The sequence below is a fragment of the Mesocricetus auratus genome, unplaced genomic scaffold, assembly GCF_017639785.1.
Source record: "Mesocricetus auratus isolate SY011 unplaced genomic scaffold, BCM_Maur_2.0 Super-Scaffold_100004, whole genome shotgun sequence".
Classification (NCBI taxonomy): Eukaryota; Metazoa; Chordata; class Mammalia; order Rodentia; family Cricetidae; genus Mesocricetus; species Mesocricetus auratus.
Genome location: NW_024429189.1, coordinates 96,839,040 through 96,857,872, shown reverse-complemented (window position 1 = coordinate 96,857,872; position 18,833 = coordinate 96,839,040). Strand labels below are relative to the sequence as shown.

Below are 18,833 nucleotides of genomic sequence, written 5' to 3'. Positions count from 1 at the left end.
GAAAACCCAAAAGTGTCTAAATTAGAAGTAATAAATTGACTTTATTTTCAAATGGCTGGATTATCTATCTAGATATCAGATGGACTCTTTCAAAGAAGGCTACTAGAACTAAATGACTTTGGTAAGGTATAGACTATTAAATCAATAGACAAAAGTCATTTGTATTTAGAACAACTGGACACTGAAACTTAAAGTAGTATTTACAGTAAATTAAAATAACAAAATAGAAACAAATCTAAACAGAAGTAAAATATCTATACTTAAACCTGAAAATATTCCCAAGCATAAGGAAGATCTAAATAAACGAGGAAATATACCTGTGGCACACTAGGAAACTCTTTATTGTCAAGATAGTATTTTTCCCAAATTGATTCAGAAATCCAGTGTAATTCTAATTGAACCACTGGGCCTTTTTCTTTTGGAGGGGAAAAAAAAAAGATAAGCTGGAACTCTGAAGATGATTTCATGGGTAAAAGTGCTTGCTGCACAAGCCAGGGGCTTACATCCAACCCCTAGAGCTCACCTAAAGGCACACACACACTAGTAACAAAAATAACTTGAATTGGTAAGCTGATTTACAAGTTCATATGGAAATGCAGAGTGCAGAACAGCCACACAAATGGGACCGTGAGGAGCAACGGCTGGTAAGATCATTCAGTGTGTAAAGGGGCTTGCCACTAAGTCTAATGACTGATTTAAATCCCTGGGACCCACATAGTGGAAGGTGAGAACTGACTCCCACAAGTTGTTTGACTTCTACAGTACACAAGGGTTTGCATGTGTGTGTGTACACACATAAAGGAACAAAATTATTTTAAAATATATGAAAGGACAAATGGAGGACTAACATTCCCCAGACGCAAGGGTTATGGGCTGGGAATGGAGTTTAGTTGTAACAGTGCTTGCCTGTCATGCATGACATCCTGGATTTGATCCTCAACATGTATAAAACAGGGGTGGTGGTACACATCTGAGAATCCAGCAATTGGGAGATAGGGGAAGAAGGATTAGGAGTCATTTTTGGGTCTACAGGGAATTCAAAGCTAACCTGGAATCCACAAGACTCTGTCTCTAAAATAAGTAAGTACCCTCATGACACGGCAGGCATGGTGGCTCTCATTTGTGAGGCAAAGGCAGGAAGACCAACTTGAGTTCCAGACCAGCCTTGTGTACATGACTTTCAGGTCAGTCAGGGCTACACAGTAAGACCTTATCTCAAAGAACAAAAACAACAAGCATTATTATAAAGCAACAGTAATCAAAACAGGTGATACTGGCATACAAGTGAATAATAATGAATCAACAGGACAGACAAGAGTCCAGAAACAGGCTAAAGCATGTAGAAATGGTGTGTGTGTGTGTGTGTGTGTGCGCGTGCGCGTTTAACAAAGAGCAAAGGCAATGTACCAGAGCAATAAGAGTCTTAATAAATAGTGCTGTAATAACTGAAAATCTTCTGGCTGGAGAATACAATAACAAAAAGAAAAAGGAAAGGAAAGGAAAAAAAACCCAAAGAACTTAATCCACCCAATCAATCAACCAAAAACATTTTGAACCAAGACCTTTCATCATCTATAAAATTTTTCTTAGGAGCTGAGGACGTAACGCTGTGGTAGAGTACAGCCTAGCATGTACAAGGTCCTGGGTTCTACCCCATTGTACAGATTGGATTGGGACTGGAGAGTGGTGAGAGCACTGGCTGCTACTGCTGTGGACCAGGCCTCTTTCCCAGCGGTCATGTGGCAGCTCACAAACATCTATAACTCAGTGCAGTTGATCCGATGTCCATTTCTGGCCTCCTTGGGCACCAGGGACACATGTGGTACACTTACATACATGTAGGAAAAATACTCATACACATACAATATAAATAAATAAATCTTTAAAAAATTAACTTAAATGGATCATGGACTTAAATATGAAACCCAGGCCTGGACTCACAGAGATCTGAGTGCCTCTGTCTCCTAAGTGCTGGGATTAAAGGTGTGCACCACAGAGGAGGGGAGAGGAGGACATGGGGGAGCAGGAAGGTTGAGTTGGAGGAGGAATAGAGGAAAGCAGGATGAGAGATACCATAACAGAGGGAGAAATTATAGGGTTGAAGAGAGATCTGGCACCAGTGAGATTTGTAAAGATCTACAAGGATGACACCAACTGGCAATGCAAGCAATAGTGGAGAGACTACCTTAAATGCCCATCCCTGATAATGAACTTGACGACTACCTTATATGCCATCCTAGAACCTTCATCCAATGACTGATGGAAGCAGAGGCAGACACCCATAGCTAAATACGGAACTGAATTCTCCCGGAAACCCAGTGACAGAGAGGGAGGAGTGATGAGCAAAGGGGTAAAGAATGGGCTGGTAAAACCAGCAGAAACATCTGACCTGAACAAGGGGGAGCTCTTGGACCTCAGACCGGCAGTTGGGAGGCCAGCATGGGACTGATCCAGACCCCCTGAATGTGGGTGTCAGTGAGGAGGCTTGGACAACCTATGGGGCACTGGGCAGTGGATCAGTATTTATCCCTGGCACACAAATGGACTTTGTGTGTCCATACCACAAAGAGGAATGGTTTCTCAGCCTGGACTCTTGGGGGAGGGCCTGGACCCTGCCCTGAATGAAATGACAGACTGTGGATATCTCCTATGTGGAAGGGAGTGGGGATAGGGTAGGAGGCTGGGGGGGGGAGGTGGTGGGGGATGTAGGAGGAGGGGAGGGAGAGGGAGCTAGGGTTGACATGTAAAACAAGCTTTTTTCTAAAAAAAATGTAATTAAAAAAAGAAATAAAAAAATCTTTCATCAGCAAACAAACAAACAAACAAACAAAAACAAAAATCAGAAAACAAAACCCAGGCCTGTAAAATATAGAGGATCTCAGCTAGGACGACAAACACACAAGCAACAACAGAAAAAAGTAAACATGTATTAAACTTCCTTCCCATGAGTGAAAGTCTGTTCTTCAAGAGGCATTGCTATGAGAGTAAAGGCGTAAACACTGACTGGGAGAAAACGTTTGCCCAGTGTCCACTGATGAAGCACCTGCATCTGCAGTGGATGGAGAACTGCCCTGATTCAATACTAAAAAGAGAATCCCCCCCCCCAGCCTCCCACCCTATTCCCACTCCCTTCCAGTTAAAATGGAGGGTGGTGACAAGGATTTGAACAGCAACTTAGCAGGTCACTGTGGGGACGGCAGAGAAGCATATGAAGAGATTGGCATCATTAGCACTTAGGGACACACGGACTAAAAGTGTAATGAGACCACTACACACCTATTAGAGCAGCTAAAATTAATTGACTCTTCTAAGCGTTAATGGGAGTGCAGAGGAACCACGATGTGCAAGCCCCGATGACAGGCAGGTAAAATGGTACCAGAACCTCAGAAACAGACTGCTCCTTACAACACTAAGTGAACACTTGCCATGGGACCCCCCCCATTCCAATCTTAGGCATTTCACTCCAGAGAAACAAAAGCATTTGTCTGTATAGAGAGTTGCAAGTGAATGTTTATGAAATTTTATTTGCAACACCCCCAAACTGGAAACAACTCAATAGTCTACCAAGTGACAAGTCAACAAGTATTGCCAAATTCAAACAATGGAATATGACTCAACGATATAAACAAATGAACTACTGACACATGCCACAATGTGGATAAATCTCAGAAACTTGAGACAAGTAAAATAAACTAGACAAAAGAGATCACATACTGTACTCCTAGGCTGGCTTTGAACTTGAGACAGTCCTCCTGCCTTAGCCTCCTGAGTGCTGGGATTACACATGTGCTGCACTTGGTGAATTAAATATTACATATACATTTTATTGTTTGTCATTATTTCTAAGTAAAACTATTTTAAAAATAAAGAATAAGGAAACATACTTCTAACATTCCCGTAACATAAGGGAAATCATAAGAAAATTTTAACAATACTTAACACTGGACCAGTCACAGTGGCTCTATTTTCTCAGTCCCTGGAAAAGTATTTTAAGTAAATGGCACAGCTTTAAAATGATTATATGAATAAAGAAAGTGTTAAAAACTAACAAACATCCCACTTAAGATGCTAGAAAAGAATAACAGTATAAATCCAATGAAGCAGAAATTAATGTACTGAAAAACAATATACACTAGGAAAAGATGACAAGGCTAACAGCTTTTTTGAAATAAAAAAGGGCTGGAGAGATTGCTTAGTGGTTAAGAGCACTGGCTGCTCTTGCAGAGGACCCAGGTTTAGATCCCAGTACCCACACAACAGTTAGCAACTGTCTGTAACTCCAGTTTCAGGGGCTCTGAGGCTCCCTTTTGGCCTCCACAGGCAGCAGGCATACACGTGATACAGACATACATGCAGGCAAAATACTCAAAAAACAATTAAATAAAAATAATCTTTTCTTCTTTATTCTTCTCTTATACAATACATCCCAACTGCAGCCTCCCCTGCCCTCCTTTTAGCCCCCCACACCTCCCTTCTCCCTCAGATCCACTGTTCCTGCTTCCCTTCAGAAAAGAGCAGGCCTCCTAGTGCTAGCAACCAAACACAGCATAACAAGATGCAATAAGATTAGGCATAGACTCTCATATCAAAGCTGACAAGGCAACACAGTTGCCTGACTCCCACTGTTAGGACTCCAACAAAAACACCAAAGGGTGGGGGGAAACACACAACTTGTATGCAGAGAGCCTAGTGCAGACACATGCAGGCTCTGTGGTCGCCACCACAGTTTCTGTGAGCCTCTAGGATCTCTGAGACCCACAGAACCCCGCAGAAGAGGAGGATTTACAGGAGCCACAGGGGTAGAGAACACCAGGAGAACACGGCCCACGGAATCAATAAAACCTTTAAAAAGAAAAAAATAAGCAGAAGTGTAGGGAGGGGCAACAAACTTCAACAGTCCCAGCATGCATGAGGCTGAGGCAGGAGGTCAGCTACAAGTTTAGGTCAGCCTGGACTATACAGTGAAGATCAGGAGAGCCAGGGCTGTACAGCAAGACCGTGCCTCAAGCAAATAAACAAAAAACAATAAGCAGATAATAAAAATGTTGATTTGCTAGCAAAACTTAAGGACAAGGGTATGATGCAAACAAGAAGAGAAAAGGTTCACAGTCAACGAAGCAGAGATTTATTTGTTTTTATTTAGAGACAGGGTTTTTCTATTATATAGCCCTAGCTGTCCTGGAACTACCTATGTAGACCAGGCTGACCTTGAACTCACAGAGATCCACCTGCCTCTGTCTCCTGAGTGCTGGGATTAAAGGTGTGCAGCACTGCATCCAGCCAGAGAAATTATGAAAAGAACATTATGAACAACTTTATGGAAACAAATTTGAAAACTTAGCAACAAGGCACGGACTCCTTTAATGTAAGCACATCAAAACTGTGACAGAGGTTTGGGGTGCAGCTCAGCGACAGAGTGCTTGCCTGATATGCATGCGGCCTGGGGCTCAATGGAAAAGAAACAAAAAAAAGCCTAAGTAGTTTTCTGGCCAGTGAAAACAGAGTCAAACTTGAGACATAGTCTAACAAGATTTCACAGAACAAATCCAAACTCACTCAACAAACAATAAAAAGGAGACAAGAGCCCATTTAATTATTTAATTCTGGTAAACCATGGGTCAAAACCACACAATAAAAGGCAAACTATAAGAAATTTACAAATCACACATGAGCATAAAAGCAAGCAGCTTAAACATGTGATTGGCAGAGCAGCTAGCATGTCAGATGAAGGCAGCAAATCCTCAGAGGGTTCTCTAAGCCAGGAGCCACACGGTATTAAACTTCATTGACATTAATGTGAGGATGCTCAGTTGGTAAAGGGCCTGCAGCTTAGGCACGAGACCTGGGTTTGATCCCCAGCATCCAAGTAAAAAGGTCAAGGACATCTGTAACCCCAGTGGACAGGATGGAGACAGGCAGATCCCTGGAGCTCAAAGTCAGCCAGTGTAGTCAATCTACGCCCATCAGGTTTAGTGAGATACTATCTCAAAAGGTAAGGTGGAAGAGACAGAGAAAGATATCATCCTTGACCTCTAACTTTCACATGTGTGAACACAAGTTAAAAAACCCCACAAAATCGCCGGGCGTTGGTGGTGCACGCCTTTAATCCCAGCACTCAGGAGGCAGAGGCAGGAGGATCTCTGTGAGTTCGAGACCAGCCTGGACTACCAAGCGAGTTCCAGGACAGCCTCCAAAGCCACAGAGAAACCCTGTCTCGAAAAAAACAACAACAAAAAAAAACCCCACAAAATCCCATTAATGGATTTCAGCACGCTAATAGGAAAACAGATTAAAGGAGAAAAGCTATACAACCAACTCAAGACATGCAAAGAAAAGCAACATTTTAAATTCAACATGCATCTATGATTAAAACGGAAAACCACCATTTTAACCTGATGGAATATAATCAGCAGGTAGGTAGCTTGAGTTAACATTCTTTTATGTTGTTGTTTTGAGAAAGGGTCTTATGCAGGACAGGGTAACCCTGAACTTGCAATGTAGCCAAAGATAACCCTGAACTGCTGAGCCTCCTCCCAACTGTGTGCCACTGTAGCAGGGAGATATTGGAACATTTCTTTCAAACCTAATACAGGGCTGGGCATAGTAGTACCTATAATGCCAGGTACTTGGGAGGTAGAGGCATGAGGACCACAACTTCAATGCCTATCTGAGATACGGAATGAGACCCAGGCCAGTCTGAGAAACTTAGTGAGACCCTGTTCCAAAATAAAAAGTAAAAAGAATGAGGAGTGAGTCCTGAGAAGAGGGAGGGAAGGGAGGAAGGGAGAACCAAACCACCAGATAGATAGATAGATAGATAGATAGATAGATAGATAGATAGATAGATAGATAGTCTGCGTGCCGAGTAGCCAGAACTACACAGTAAGGAACTATTTCAAAACAAAACGAGAATTCCCATTACAAGCCAGGCACAGTGGCTTACCCCAGCACTTGGGAGCTTGAGACTGGAAGATAACAAGTTTGAAGCTTGTTAGTATAGGGAGACACTATCTAAAAACAAAACAAAGTAATGCCCATTTATAGTGCTTGGTTGCTTTTTGTTTGTCTTTGGGTTTTTTTGTTTGTTTGTTTTGACAGGTTGGCTTGGAACTTTTACATAAACCAGTCAAACTTCAAACTTGCAGGATTCTGCCTGCCTCTGCTTCCTGAGTGCTGAGATTAAAGTGTAAACCAGCATGCCCAGCCTACAAAGCTTAGGGTACTCAAGGCTGTATGTGTAGTCCTAAATAGTGCAATAAAGCAATAAAAGTCACACACAAAAGGCCTGGATAGTTGAAACAGTTGTTGGGATAAAATGGCATGTACACAGAAAAGCAAAGCAAAGCAAAAGATCACATATGAAAATCAGTTGCATATCAACAAATGATATGTGGCCATGGTGGCTCTACAGGAGAGAATTTCATGTTTGGTCTAGAGTTCATGGTGAGGCTGAGAGATGGATTCATCAGCTAAGGACACTGGCTGCTCTTCCAGAGGACCTGGGTTTGGTTCCTGGTACCCACAAGGTGGCTTACAATCATTTGTCACTCCAGTTCAAGGAGATCTGATGCCCTCAAGGCCTCCACAGGCACCAAGCTCTGGTGTGTGTGTGTGTGTGTGTGTGTGTGTGTGTGTGTGTGTGTGTGTATCATACAGGCAAACATCTATACACATAAATTTCAAAGAAAATGTAAAAGTCCCTTGCTGGGTAGGTCACAGGCTCTAGGGTAGAACTAGTTATGGTTTTGCTATATCAAAATGCCTTCTACATATTCATGCTCAGACCCATAGGCCTGGGCTGCTCTCAGCCTTAGTCTGGAAGCTATTTCATACAGCGGGTAGTATCAATGGAGCATAACTGGTTAAAGTGGTGAGAATGAGAAACGGAATGCTCAGTTCTAAGTGTCACATCTTTATCAACCCTAACACCAAGGCTCAGGGAACATCATGCAAGAGAAATGTAAGAGCAGGAGCAGTGGTTCTCAACCTGAGGGTCACGACCCCTTCAAAGACCACTGGAAACACATATTTACATTACAATTCATAACAGTAGCAAAATTACAGTTATGAAGTAGCAATGAAGAAAATTCTATGACCAGGGGTCAGCACAACATGAAGAACTGTATTGAAGGGCCACAGCATTAGGAAGGTTGAGAACCACTGAACCCGAAGACTGGGGCTAATGCTGTGAAATGCTGTCTTTTGGACAGGATGTGGCCACTGTAATCATGAATTCACAGTAGTTATGGTTACCTGCACAAGAGCAAGTCACCCAAAATTCTAGTATAGATGGGGTAAATGATCTCCAGGCCCCACTCCTTACTGAGGAGCTACTGGTAATCGATAGCTCCTGGGAAGGAGAATGCCTGATGATTAGTGTGATTCCCATGATTCCCATTTCCCAGTGCATGACCCCATGCTGCTGCTGCTGCTGCTGCTGCTGCTGCGGTGGTGGTGGTGGTGCACGACTTTATCCCAGCACTCTGGAGGCAGAGACAGGCGAATCTGTAAGTTCAAGGCCAGACTGGTCTACAGAGTGAGTTCCAGGACAGTCAGGGCTACACAAAGAAACGTTGTCTCAAAAACAAAACAAAACAAAAGTTAGGGAAATGTGATGAGTTGGGATGGGGAAACTGAGGATAGATATGACCACATTTATTGTACATGCATATGAATTTCTCGATAAGAAAAATTCAAGATACAATTTACAATAGGAATAAAATATATAAGTGGTTATGAGAAGGTATTATGTCTGAGTGGCTCATTCCTTCATCTCTTAAAGTCCTTCCTCAAGTGCCACATTCCCAATTAATTCAACTGTGACCATTCCATTTAAAATTGCAATTCTCCATCTTAATTATTTTCACTTGTCCCTATCTTCCCATTTCATTCCAAAAGACTTAAACTTTATATAATATACAAGTAGATCCTAAAATTTACATGAGAACACAACAGGCCAAAGTAGTCAACATTTTCTTGAAAAATTATTATTTTCTAACTCCCTGAACTCTCTTCTTCCACGAGGACAAGTATTTATTTATTTATTTATTCTTTTATATTTACATATAAAGCCTAAAACTATCCTGGGGTCTCTTGGTTCTTGTCTTCTTGAAGGAAAGAATTCAGTCAAGAGACAAAGACAATTTAAGCAGAAGTTTATTTAACAAAGTAAGCAAAATAAACACTCCAAAAAGAGATTGCGGTGGACTGCCTCAAGGCAGGGAGCAGTCCAAGAGGTTCCAAATTTGGATTTTTAAAAAGGTTTTCCTGCATATTTATGAGATTAAGTGGCAGATTCATGACATAAAGTAACCCTTCCCCTCCCAAATCTTGGTGGACCAGATGTCCCTCTTAGAGTACTGATTTCCATGCTCCTCTGGAAAATCCCACAAAATGGAGGGTGTCAAAAGCATAGTACGGGCTGGAGAAATGGCTCAGAGGTGAAGAGCTCTTGTTGCTCTTGCACAGGTCCCAGGCTTGGTTCCAAGCACCCACACGACTGCTTACAACCATCTGTAACCCCAGTTCCAGGGGACCCAATGCCCTCTTCTCACCTCCTCCGGCACCAGGCATGCAGGTTGTTCACACACACACACACACACACACACACACACACACACACACACTGGCAAAACACCCATACACATTAAAAACAAAAAGTCATGATGCAAGTAATATTATAATAGTGCCATGTCTTTTGAGAATGTAGACTCTGTGAATGCACGTGTGTGGGAGAATGACCTCCGATGCCTTGAGAATGGCACGTGTGTGAGAAGATGCCCTTAGCACCTTAATGTCTGACAGAGCTTGAACAAAAGTGCTCTTTCAAGGATGCTTAACCACAAAGACATGCTGACTAGCAGGAGACACAGTCGCCATGATGCACCTGCAGTTTTCCTTGGTTACTTCATCTCTAGCTCCTTGGCTACCTAGTGTCGGAATCTGGTACACACACTATGTACCCAGTGCCTGGTACACAGTACTGTTCAACAACTACTTATTGAATAACTGAAGTGAAAACAGTAAATACAAGTGGTCTTGAAAAATTATGCAACTTTACTGAAAGGCATTAAAAGAAGATGTATAAATGGACAGATAGACTGTATTCATTGCAATATTACTCAAAGGATATTATTACACACTAACTAGTGTGTGTGTACATGTGTGAAATGGTGTGAGAATCTACACAAGCAGATTCTAAAATTCACACAAAAACACTAAAGGCCCAAATGTTCAGTATTTTCTTGAAAAAAAAATTTAAGAAAAGTAAGGGACTTTCCTTTTTCAACATCATCATCATAAATCTAAAGTGATTAAGACACTAGGACATCACTAAAATCAATTGGGAGCTGTGTGTGTGTGTCAAACATCTACTGTCCCAGCACTAGGGACAAGGGAAGAGGCAAGGGAATCACAAGTTTAATGGCAGCTTGGGCTACTCAGAGTCTCAAGAATAATAAATAACAGGTAGGTAAACAAGTAAAAAAATACATAAACAAGAAAAACCCCAATAATTGAAAAAGAAAAATGGAGGCAAGGTATGGTGATGTATGCCTTTAATGCCAGCATTTGGAAGGCAGAGGCAGGCAGATATCTATAGGTTCAAGACCAGCCTGGTCAGTCAGAGCTACATGGTCAGACCTTGTCTCAAAACAACAGCAAAACAAACAAACAAACAACAAACATGACTCCAACTACACAACATATTATTTAGAGACTATATAATCCATGATAACTTAATTTAGAAATAATGAAGTCACACTCATCTTCACAAGAGGACTAGACAATGGTATGAAACACAGAACTGGTTGCAGTGAAGTTTTTTTTTTTTTTGCTTATTGTTTTGTGGGGCAAGGTTTCTCTGTGAATCCATCCATCCTATGGGATGTTTCATGATTTTTATTTTATTTTTCTTTTGGTTTGTATAATATAGGATATAACATTTTTGCTTTTAAAAAGACTTTAAAAGATAAATCACTCTGTGTGAGTGTTTGCCTGAATGTATGTACATATGCCACATGTGTGCCTAGTACCCCCTAGAATGTCAGAAGTGTTGGATCCCTTGAAACTGGAGTTACTGATGGTAGTAACCATCATGTGGGTGCTGGGAATAGAACCCGGGTCCTTGCAAGAGCAACAAGTACTCAACTACTGAGCCACTTTCCCGACCCCATAGGATACACTTTAAAAGTCATCTTAGGGATGAGGGTGTAGCTCAGCAGAAGTGGACCTCAGAGGCCCTGGGCTTCACTCTTAGCATCTCCAGAATGAAATAAAATATCATTAATATAAAAGCCTTTCTAAACACAACAAAAGTCCAGACAAACTTCATCACAACACCGCTGAAAGACAACAGCCAAATAGAACAAACACGTACAGCTCATAGCACAGGATTGATTTCTTTCAGATAAACCACTAAGAAATGCCAACTCTTAGAGAAAGCTTAGCACAAAACATGAACAGACTGTCAAAAGGAAACATGAAGGTATGCTCAGCCTTACTCAGAACAAGAAACGGAAGCGCTGGGACACTACTGCTTGGTTACTGACTGAGACAGTGAAAGTAGGGTGACCATTGCCTGCTGCGGTCACCTATCAACCTCACGCTCCCTGTCACTCCGGAATCACTATCTACAACCCCAAATGCTGCTCCTGTATACAGTCCTTGATGATTTCAATATAACTACAGACAATTTTTTTATTCCAATATTCTCTCCACCCCATTCCTTGAGTATTTTTTCCCTCTGTTGACACTGTTCCCCTCTTTTGCTGGCCACATGTCACTACTTCAACATAAAATACTCCCACTTATAGGCAGTCAACCTTCCAACTCCCTTCTAATGTCCTGCCTGGTCACTCATCTCCAGCAACTCTTCAGTCCCTCTCCTAGACTCCTAGACTCCTCTCCGCAGCCCTCTCCCCCTTGCGTCCTACATCTCTGTAATCTATGCTTTCACTTTTTCACCATGCCAGCATTTACTGTGCTCAGTGGGCAACCCCTTCCCTGGCGCTCACACAACCACTCACCTGTTCTTCAGCGGTACCTGTACAGGCCAAGGTGGCCAGAGAAAGCTCTCACTAAATTTATGACCACAAACTCAGGCGGGCCCTAGCGCTGCTTGGAAATTATGTGAGGTTTCTCCAGACCATTCACTGTCCTAGACAACCATTTCATCCCCCTAGAGTCTCCCTCTCCATCTTCATCCTCAGCTGTTGAACTTCCTTCTTCACTGAGAAAACAAAGCAATCATAAAACAAAACCAAACATAAAACAAAAAACAAAATCAGAAGAGAGGATCAGCAAGCTCCCACACTAACCCACTTCAGAGTCCGTGTTCTCTGTCTTCCCCGCTGCCTTCCTGGACCAATGGTCTGTGTTCCCCAGGGGCATGTGCATCACCCTGTGTGCCAGAGCCTGCCCTATTCACTGCTGCGGACACTAGCATAGAAATCCTCCCTTCTCTCTCTTGCATACTGGATGTCTCTCAGCATATCACACTGGAGTTTTCCTTGTTCTTACTTACATTGCTCCAGCCACCAACCTGCTTCTCTGACCCCTTCAAGGTTGTTCTGTAGTTGTTTCTGAACTCTACAACCCCATTCTCTTTGTACACTGTAGGGAGTGAGTTAAGTCCTTGACTGAATGTGTTTGTTGACATGAGCATGAAGACCTCTAGTAGTTCAGTCCTACAGGAGGGGCAGAGCCTTCCCCAGGTGAGGCTGAGAGGGATGGAAAAGCCTTCCTTGGGTCTGAGTGTGAATGTTGACAGGATGTGCAGACCCACCACCACCACCCAGTGTCACATCCTGAAGACAGCTCCCCTACAGAGACTGCTCCTACTGGTTAGCTAAACCCACCTCCTCGTTCAGCTGTATGTAACAACCCTGACTGCGTGTTTATCTGTGTGTAATAAGCTCACCTCCTTGTTTAGCTGTGTGCAGTAACCCCACCTCCATGCTGAACTGCGTATGTTAAACACACTGAGCTTCTGGGATGCCAAGGCTCCTTTGTGAGACTGAGCACAGACATCCCAGTCCTAGCTTTTCTGTGTGTCCACATTTGTCAGCCCTTCGTTCTATGGCTGCCCAGTTAGCTCAGTCCTTGGCACTGTGCAAGGACTTTGCATCGCACCTCAACTCCACTGAAATATTCCTGTTGAGGTCATCAGTATCTTTGACACTGCTAAATCTAAAGATCAGTGTTGAGCAGTATTGGCTATGGTTGCCTACTGTCTCCTCCTTGAGACATTTTCTGACGTAATCTCCAGGAGATGGCCCTGCCTTGGCTTTACTCGGACCTCACTGGCAGCTTCTATTCATTCTCCTTTGCTGGTTCTACATCTCCATGCTATCTAAATACTGGACAGCTCGGGTCCAGCGCTTAGAACACTTCTGTTTTCTATCAACACTCATTGCCCCCAGTCTCATTTATTCACATTTGTGCCCAGCGCCTGCATCCTTCCCTGAGGACCCCCACTGAGGTTTGCAGCTTCTTTTTAAACTTCCCACCTGGGTATTTAGTTAGCCTCCCAAACATGGCATAGCTACAACCAAACTCCTAGCATCTCCCTGCAAACGTGCTCTCCCCCAAATCTCCTTCCTAGGGAACTCCCTCTTCCAAATTGGTCAGATCTGAAACCCCGTAGACATCTTTGAATAGCATCTCTCTAGTTTTGCCTTTGACGCTCTTGCTTCACACCTTATATAACAAAATCCAGATACTAAGACAGGCGTGGTAGCGCACATATGGGATCCCAGCACTCAGGAGTCAATCACACAGCACAGAGCACCAGCACCTTGCCCACAGCAGGCCCGTTCTGCCACCTCCCCCTTAGATGCTCTTCACCATCCTGTCACACACTAGTTCTTCTCTGGTTCCTTTGCTAAAGGAGGTGGGACTGTAGCTCCAGAAAGTTTGTCTTAGGGACTTTTCTCAGAGGGCCATGGCTGGCATTTCTTTGGTACCTTGGGAAGTCTCACTGGCCTCAGAGCCACCCACATAGCACCTTAGGGAACCTCTCTGCTTCGACCTCTGCTGAATGCTCATTGGCTCAATCCAGATCCCCTCCCCAAACCTGTACCTGTCAATAATGACTGGATCTGAGGGTGTCTCATTCCGGTTTCCACAGCTCTTCCGGTCACAGCACCGGCTGAAGAAAAGATGAAGAAGACAGAAAGAAGTAATGTTGGGGGTAGGCCCAATGACGGATCAGATGTCCTGTTCTGGTTGTAGAATTCCTATGTGCAGGGGATCTCTTCCAGGGACTTGAGGAAGAAAGCCAAGAAAGGTCTTGGCAGGACCCTTGGCAACCTCGTTCTAGGGATGAGGTTGGCTGTGAAACCTTTGTGTCACCAAGCAGTGGATCACCTACAGTGTCTCTTGGGTTATCACAAAGTGAACCTGCCCCTGGAAGCAGCACGCTGACCCAGACAAATCCTGTGCCCAGCACTCCAGAGGCCTTCTCTAGCTTTTTAAAATTATTGTCACTTTAATCATTTTCCTTCCAAGGGTGGCCACCATCTCAACTACAAGTTTTTAAACATATTTTCTTTTCCACATATTAGGAACTGTCTCCAAGGCACTGTAGGACTGGTGTATCCAGGGAAGCCCTTCAGGAAATGCTAAGTTCCAGAGTAAAGAGAAGGGGGAGCTAAGGGCTGTGTGCTCCTCTCCACCCCTAACTTATCTATCAAAGAGCTGCCCAGCATTTCTCTCACCTAGGCAGTTAGGTTTCCTCCACCAGGCCCTTAAGCAAATCCCAGAGGCTCCTAGGTTGCCCAACCCAGTTCTGTCCCATCTTCCCAGAGAGCTACTCCCCGGAGCTTTATTAGTTAAGCTTCCAGTAGCAGTAGGAGGCCTCTCTTACAAAGACACTTAGAGAAGAAGTCACATAAACAGGCCAGGCTAATGGGGCCTCAAGGAGCCTCTCTGCTGCCCATGCTTCCCCAGGGAACTGGAGCTGTTGTGAAATAGGAGCAGGGTTTGACAGGGGACCTGAGCTACATCTTGACAAGGTGCACTGTTTTGTCAATGACAAGGTACATCCTGACATTGCCCATCTTACCTGCACATGATCTCGTGAGTGAGCAGCACTCGGCACATTTCAGGGTTCTTGTCCTGTCCCTCATAGATGATAGCCTGGGGAAGAGGAAGTGCGCAGGCTCGTGGGGAAGGAGACTCCTCTCAAGTCCCCGCGGCAGGCATGGGTGAGCCTGTGGGTCTCCCAAACCCAGGTCCAAGAGAGGTCCCACCCCAGGAAAGATCATGTTCTTTGCCCTCATCTGAAGAGTCCAGGAGTGTGACCAGGACCCTGAACCCTGGCTGCTCAGGTGGAAGAGAACCTTCTACCCTCAAATAGGACCATCATCTAGTTGGCAATAACAGCACCAGGTCTGCAGATTCCCTGCTCCTGGTCCTACCCTGCATCAGGCCCCTACCCTCAACCACTCCTGCAGCTTCTGTGCAGGCTGTTCAGTGCTTATGGTGGGCTTCTGCCTCTGCTCGTGTATATGGTCCCTCTCTGCATTCCCGCTAACTAATGAAACAGGCCACTGAGCTGCCTCTTCCCACCTGCCTATCACTTCCACGGCTCAGACCAGTATGTTGCCCTCGGACTGTTGTATCCCCTTTCACAGACTCCCAGTGGCCCCTTTCCTGAACAAGATGTCAGCTTCCCAAACTGGAAATCTGGTTTTCTAGTCTACCAGCCTCTGGGCCTTCCAGCCTTCCTGTTTGTTAAGTCCTTTTCTCTCGAGGCTCCCACACGCCACCCAGTTCCACTGCCATTGCTTGGCCTGCCTCCCCTGTCGCAGTGACTGGGAGCTTTCTGGACATAAGTCATTCTGCTTTGCTTTGGTGGAGGCTGATAGAAGCAGCTGTCCATACAACAGCATGCAAGTTGCCACATTTCGTTTCAGAGTCACTAATCTGGCCCATTTAGGATTCCAGCTCCTTCTACCAGCATGTTTCTGAGATCCCTGAGACTTGGGCTCCCTCTCAGAGTGCATCAGGTTGGTCCCTGAGCTGCTTTTGTCACCCCAGCCCCCTTCCTGGAACATGATATCATCAACGTACTGAGTGTCTGCAGTCCGAGCTCCGGGACAGCACACAGGTCTCTTCCCTGACATGGTGCGCCCATCCCCTTTGCCGCTGGTGATGACACTAGAGGACTTTCTCTCGAGAACTGCTCTCAGTGGAGTTGCCTATACTGTGTACTCTCGCCTTAGGCATGGTCCGCAGACAATGGCTGACTGACAGAAGGCGCAAAATGCTGCCTCTTGCTTTAAGGGCACCGACTCCAGTGCCATTTCTATTCTGGTGATCCCTGTGGGTTGGGCTAAGGCTAGACTCGACCTGAGACCACCTGCTTCCTGGGTATCTTCCCGTCCTGCTCCCTTTCCTCTCCTCCTGAGGAGGGCTTTCCCTCCTCACCAATAAACTGCCTGCCCCTGAGTTTGTGTCTAAGTTTGGGTTACTAAGGTTTATGACTTAAGCCAAGTCTCTTATAAATACTTTCTTTTCCAGTCAGGAGAGAAAAAACACAATCTTCTTGCCATAGGCAGAGAACTGGGAGAGCCAGAGCGGTGAGAGTAAAGGTACAAGACAGACAGTGTGGGGTTAAGGATGTTTACTCAAACCAAGCTTAGGATGGGCCTGAACCCCCAGGCTGGCTCACCTGCTTAGACATGGAGTCAATGAGGCGCACATAGAGGTCTTGCTCTGTCCGGAGTCCTGGGGTGGGAAGGCAGAAAGAACTTGCTGTCAGGGGCGCATGAGGATGCCTCAGATGACTATACCCATGCCCTCTCTGGCCCTAATGAAGTGTTAGGTGTCTCAGAGTACTGTAGTACGTGGACTCTGCTTACCATTGTTATACACCAGCCGAAGGCGGTAGTGGATGCCATTGTTTGTCTTTTCTGTCCCAGGCTCCTGCAAGGACAAGACAGGAGGATGTTCAAGTGCTCAGGGCCTCCAACCTCCTTCACCCATACCCTCCTTCACCCATACCCTCCACCCTAATCCCACTGCCCTTTGTTGCCTGCCCGCCACTCACCCACGCTTTCCCATTCATTTACCATTTATCCACTCATCTTCCCCAGTGTGCATGTGCGTGTGTGTGTGGCAGGGTCCCTGAAGCCCTCCCATCGCTCCCAGTGCTAGTCCCAGGCCAGCCCATGAGCCTCTCACTCGATCCTTTTCCACGAAGTCGATGAAGGCTGTGCGCTCCACCTCCACGGGCTGCCCCTGCCGGTCGTACATGGCCAGCACGAAGTGGAAGAAGTTGGACTTCCTGAGGTTGGAGGGGGGCTGCTTTTCAAAATGTGCTCTTGCCAGGCCCACGCCACTGTGGGAGGAAAGGAACTGGAAAACCACAGGAAGGGCCCTCCAGTGAGAAAGACCCCAATGGTTCTGGCCAGGCAGGTAGCTGGCCAGGAGTAGGCTTTGACATGTCAAGAGTTTGGACAAGAGGTCAAATATGACGGGCCCTTCCATCCTGGACAGGACCATATCAGTTCCATAAAGAGGCCTCTAGCACCATTGTGCTTCTTTGATAAGGAACACCACAGGCGCTGCGTAAAGGCTTCCTGCCAGGCTTTCCCCGCTGCAGGCTTCTCCCTGGCACTCATATTCAGAAAGGCTTATCTCTAAAATCAAGTGTATAAACTGTAAGTCAATTCATTGTGCTATCTAGAGGCATTTAGAAGTGTGTCTCAATGCATCAAAGGGCACCTAGGAGGTTCTGGAACAAATTTCCCACTGCACCCCAGTTTTCAGCTGGGGCTCCACTCAGACTGTGGCATTATTTAGGACACGATGTCCATCATACTACCAGGGACATGAACTGGTTCCAAGCTACTAGTCTGCCCATCCTAGACTTTGGACTATGGCTACAGATGGGGAATACCTTTTCTGGGTACAGAGGGCACAGCACGACTCCAGCTTCAAGACTTTATGGCCTCCGGGCAGAAGGATCTCCTAGTTTGACCTTACAAAGGCTTTCTCCTGGCTCATCAGAGACCTTGCTCAGAAGCAAGGAGGAAGAGAAGAACAAGGCCTCCTGTACCAGATTGCCCCTAACTCCAGTGTGGCACTAAACTCTATAACCTGCAGCATGTAGCACTGGAATTAAATGCCTGGAAGAGGAGGGGATTCACGGGCAGAGAGATGGAACAAGGGACAGAGTGTGGGTACCCCTAGCCCAAATATGTCACCATGTAAAAAGGAAGCAAAAGAGGAAAATACTGCTTGGGTTTTTTTGTTTGTTTGTTTGCTTGCTTTTGGCCCCCACACCCGTGTGTGTGTGTGTGTGTGTGTGTGTGTGTGTGTGTGTGTGTGTGTGTGTGTGCACATGTGTTGGTTTGGTCTTGTTTTTGAGACAGGGTCTCACTCTGTAGTCTAGGCTGGCCTAGAACTCACTATGTAGTTCAGGCTGGCCTCAAACTTGCTGTGATCTTCCTGCCTCAGTCTCCTAAGTGCTGGGATTATGATATGAGCCACCACACCTGGTAAAAAAAAAAAAACACACACACAAAGGATAGTAATTCTTTTGTGGGATATGGGGGAGACTACAGGGACTGTGGCTTTCCCAAGACCCCCAGGAAGTTAAGTATAAACTCAGTAACCAGAAGAGGCAAGAGAGCAGAACAAACAGCCCCAGAAACAGCTATAGGAGCACGTATCAGTGGGCCAGCACTGGGTGAGGGATGTAACACAGCCTAGCATGAATGAAGCCCCGGGTTTAACGCACAGTGCCACGTGCAAGCAGGACTGGTGGTGCACACCTGTAATCCCAGGACCCTGGAGGTGGAGACAGGAGGACTGGAAGCTCATCC

General features: G+C 45.2%; 1 protein-coding gene across 4 annotated transcripts in view; it reads right to left on the bottom strand.

Annotated features, from left to right (window-relative positions):
- The window catches only part of Ebf4 (EBF family member 4), a 70,043-nt gene that overhangs the window by 41,360 nt on the left and 9,850 nt on the right, over window positions 1-18,833 (bottom strand). For all 4 annotated transcript variants that reach the window (XR_005877412.1, XM_040746288.1, XM_021226335.2 and 1 more), the window contains 5 exons: window positions 17,188-17,344; window positions 16,866-16,929; window positions 16,676-16,731; window positions 15,065-15,138; window positions 14,081-14,149 (listed from right to left, as the gene is read on the bottom strand). Coding sequence is in view for 3 of the 4 variants with exons in the window: in XM_040746288.1 (XP_040602222.1) it covers window positions 14,081-14,149; window positions 15,065-15,138; window positions 16,676-16,731; window positions 16,866-16,929; window positions 17,188-17,344 (420 nt within the window). In the remaining variant the exon portion in view is untranslated. The remainder of the gene's footprint in view (window positions 1-14,080; window positions 14,150-15,064; window positions 15,139-16,675; window positions 16,732-16,865; window positions 16,930-17,187; window positions 17,345-18,833) is intronic.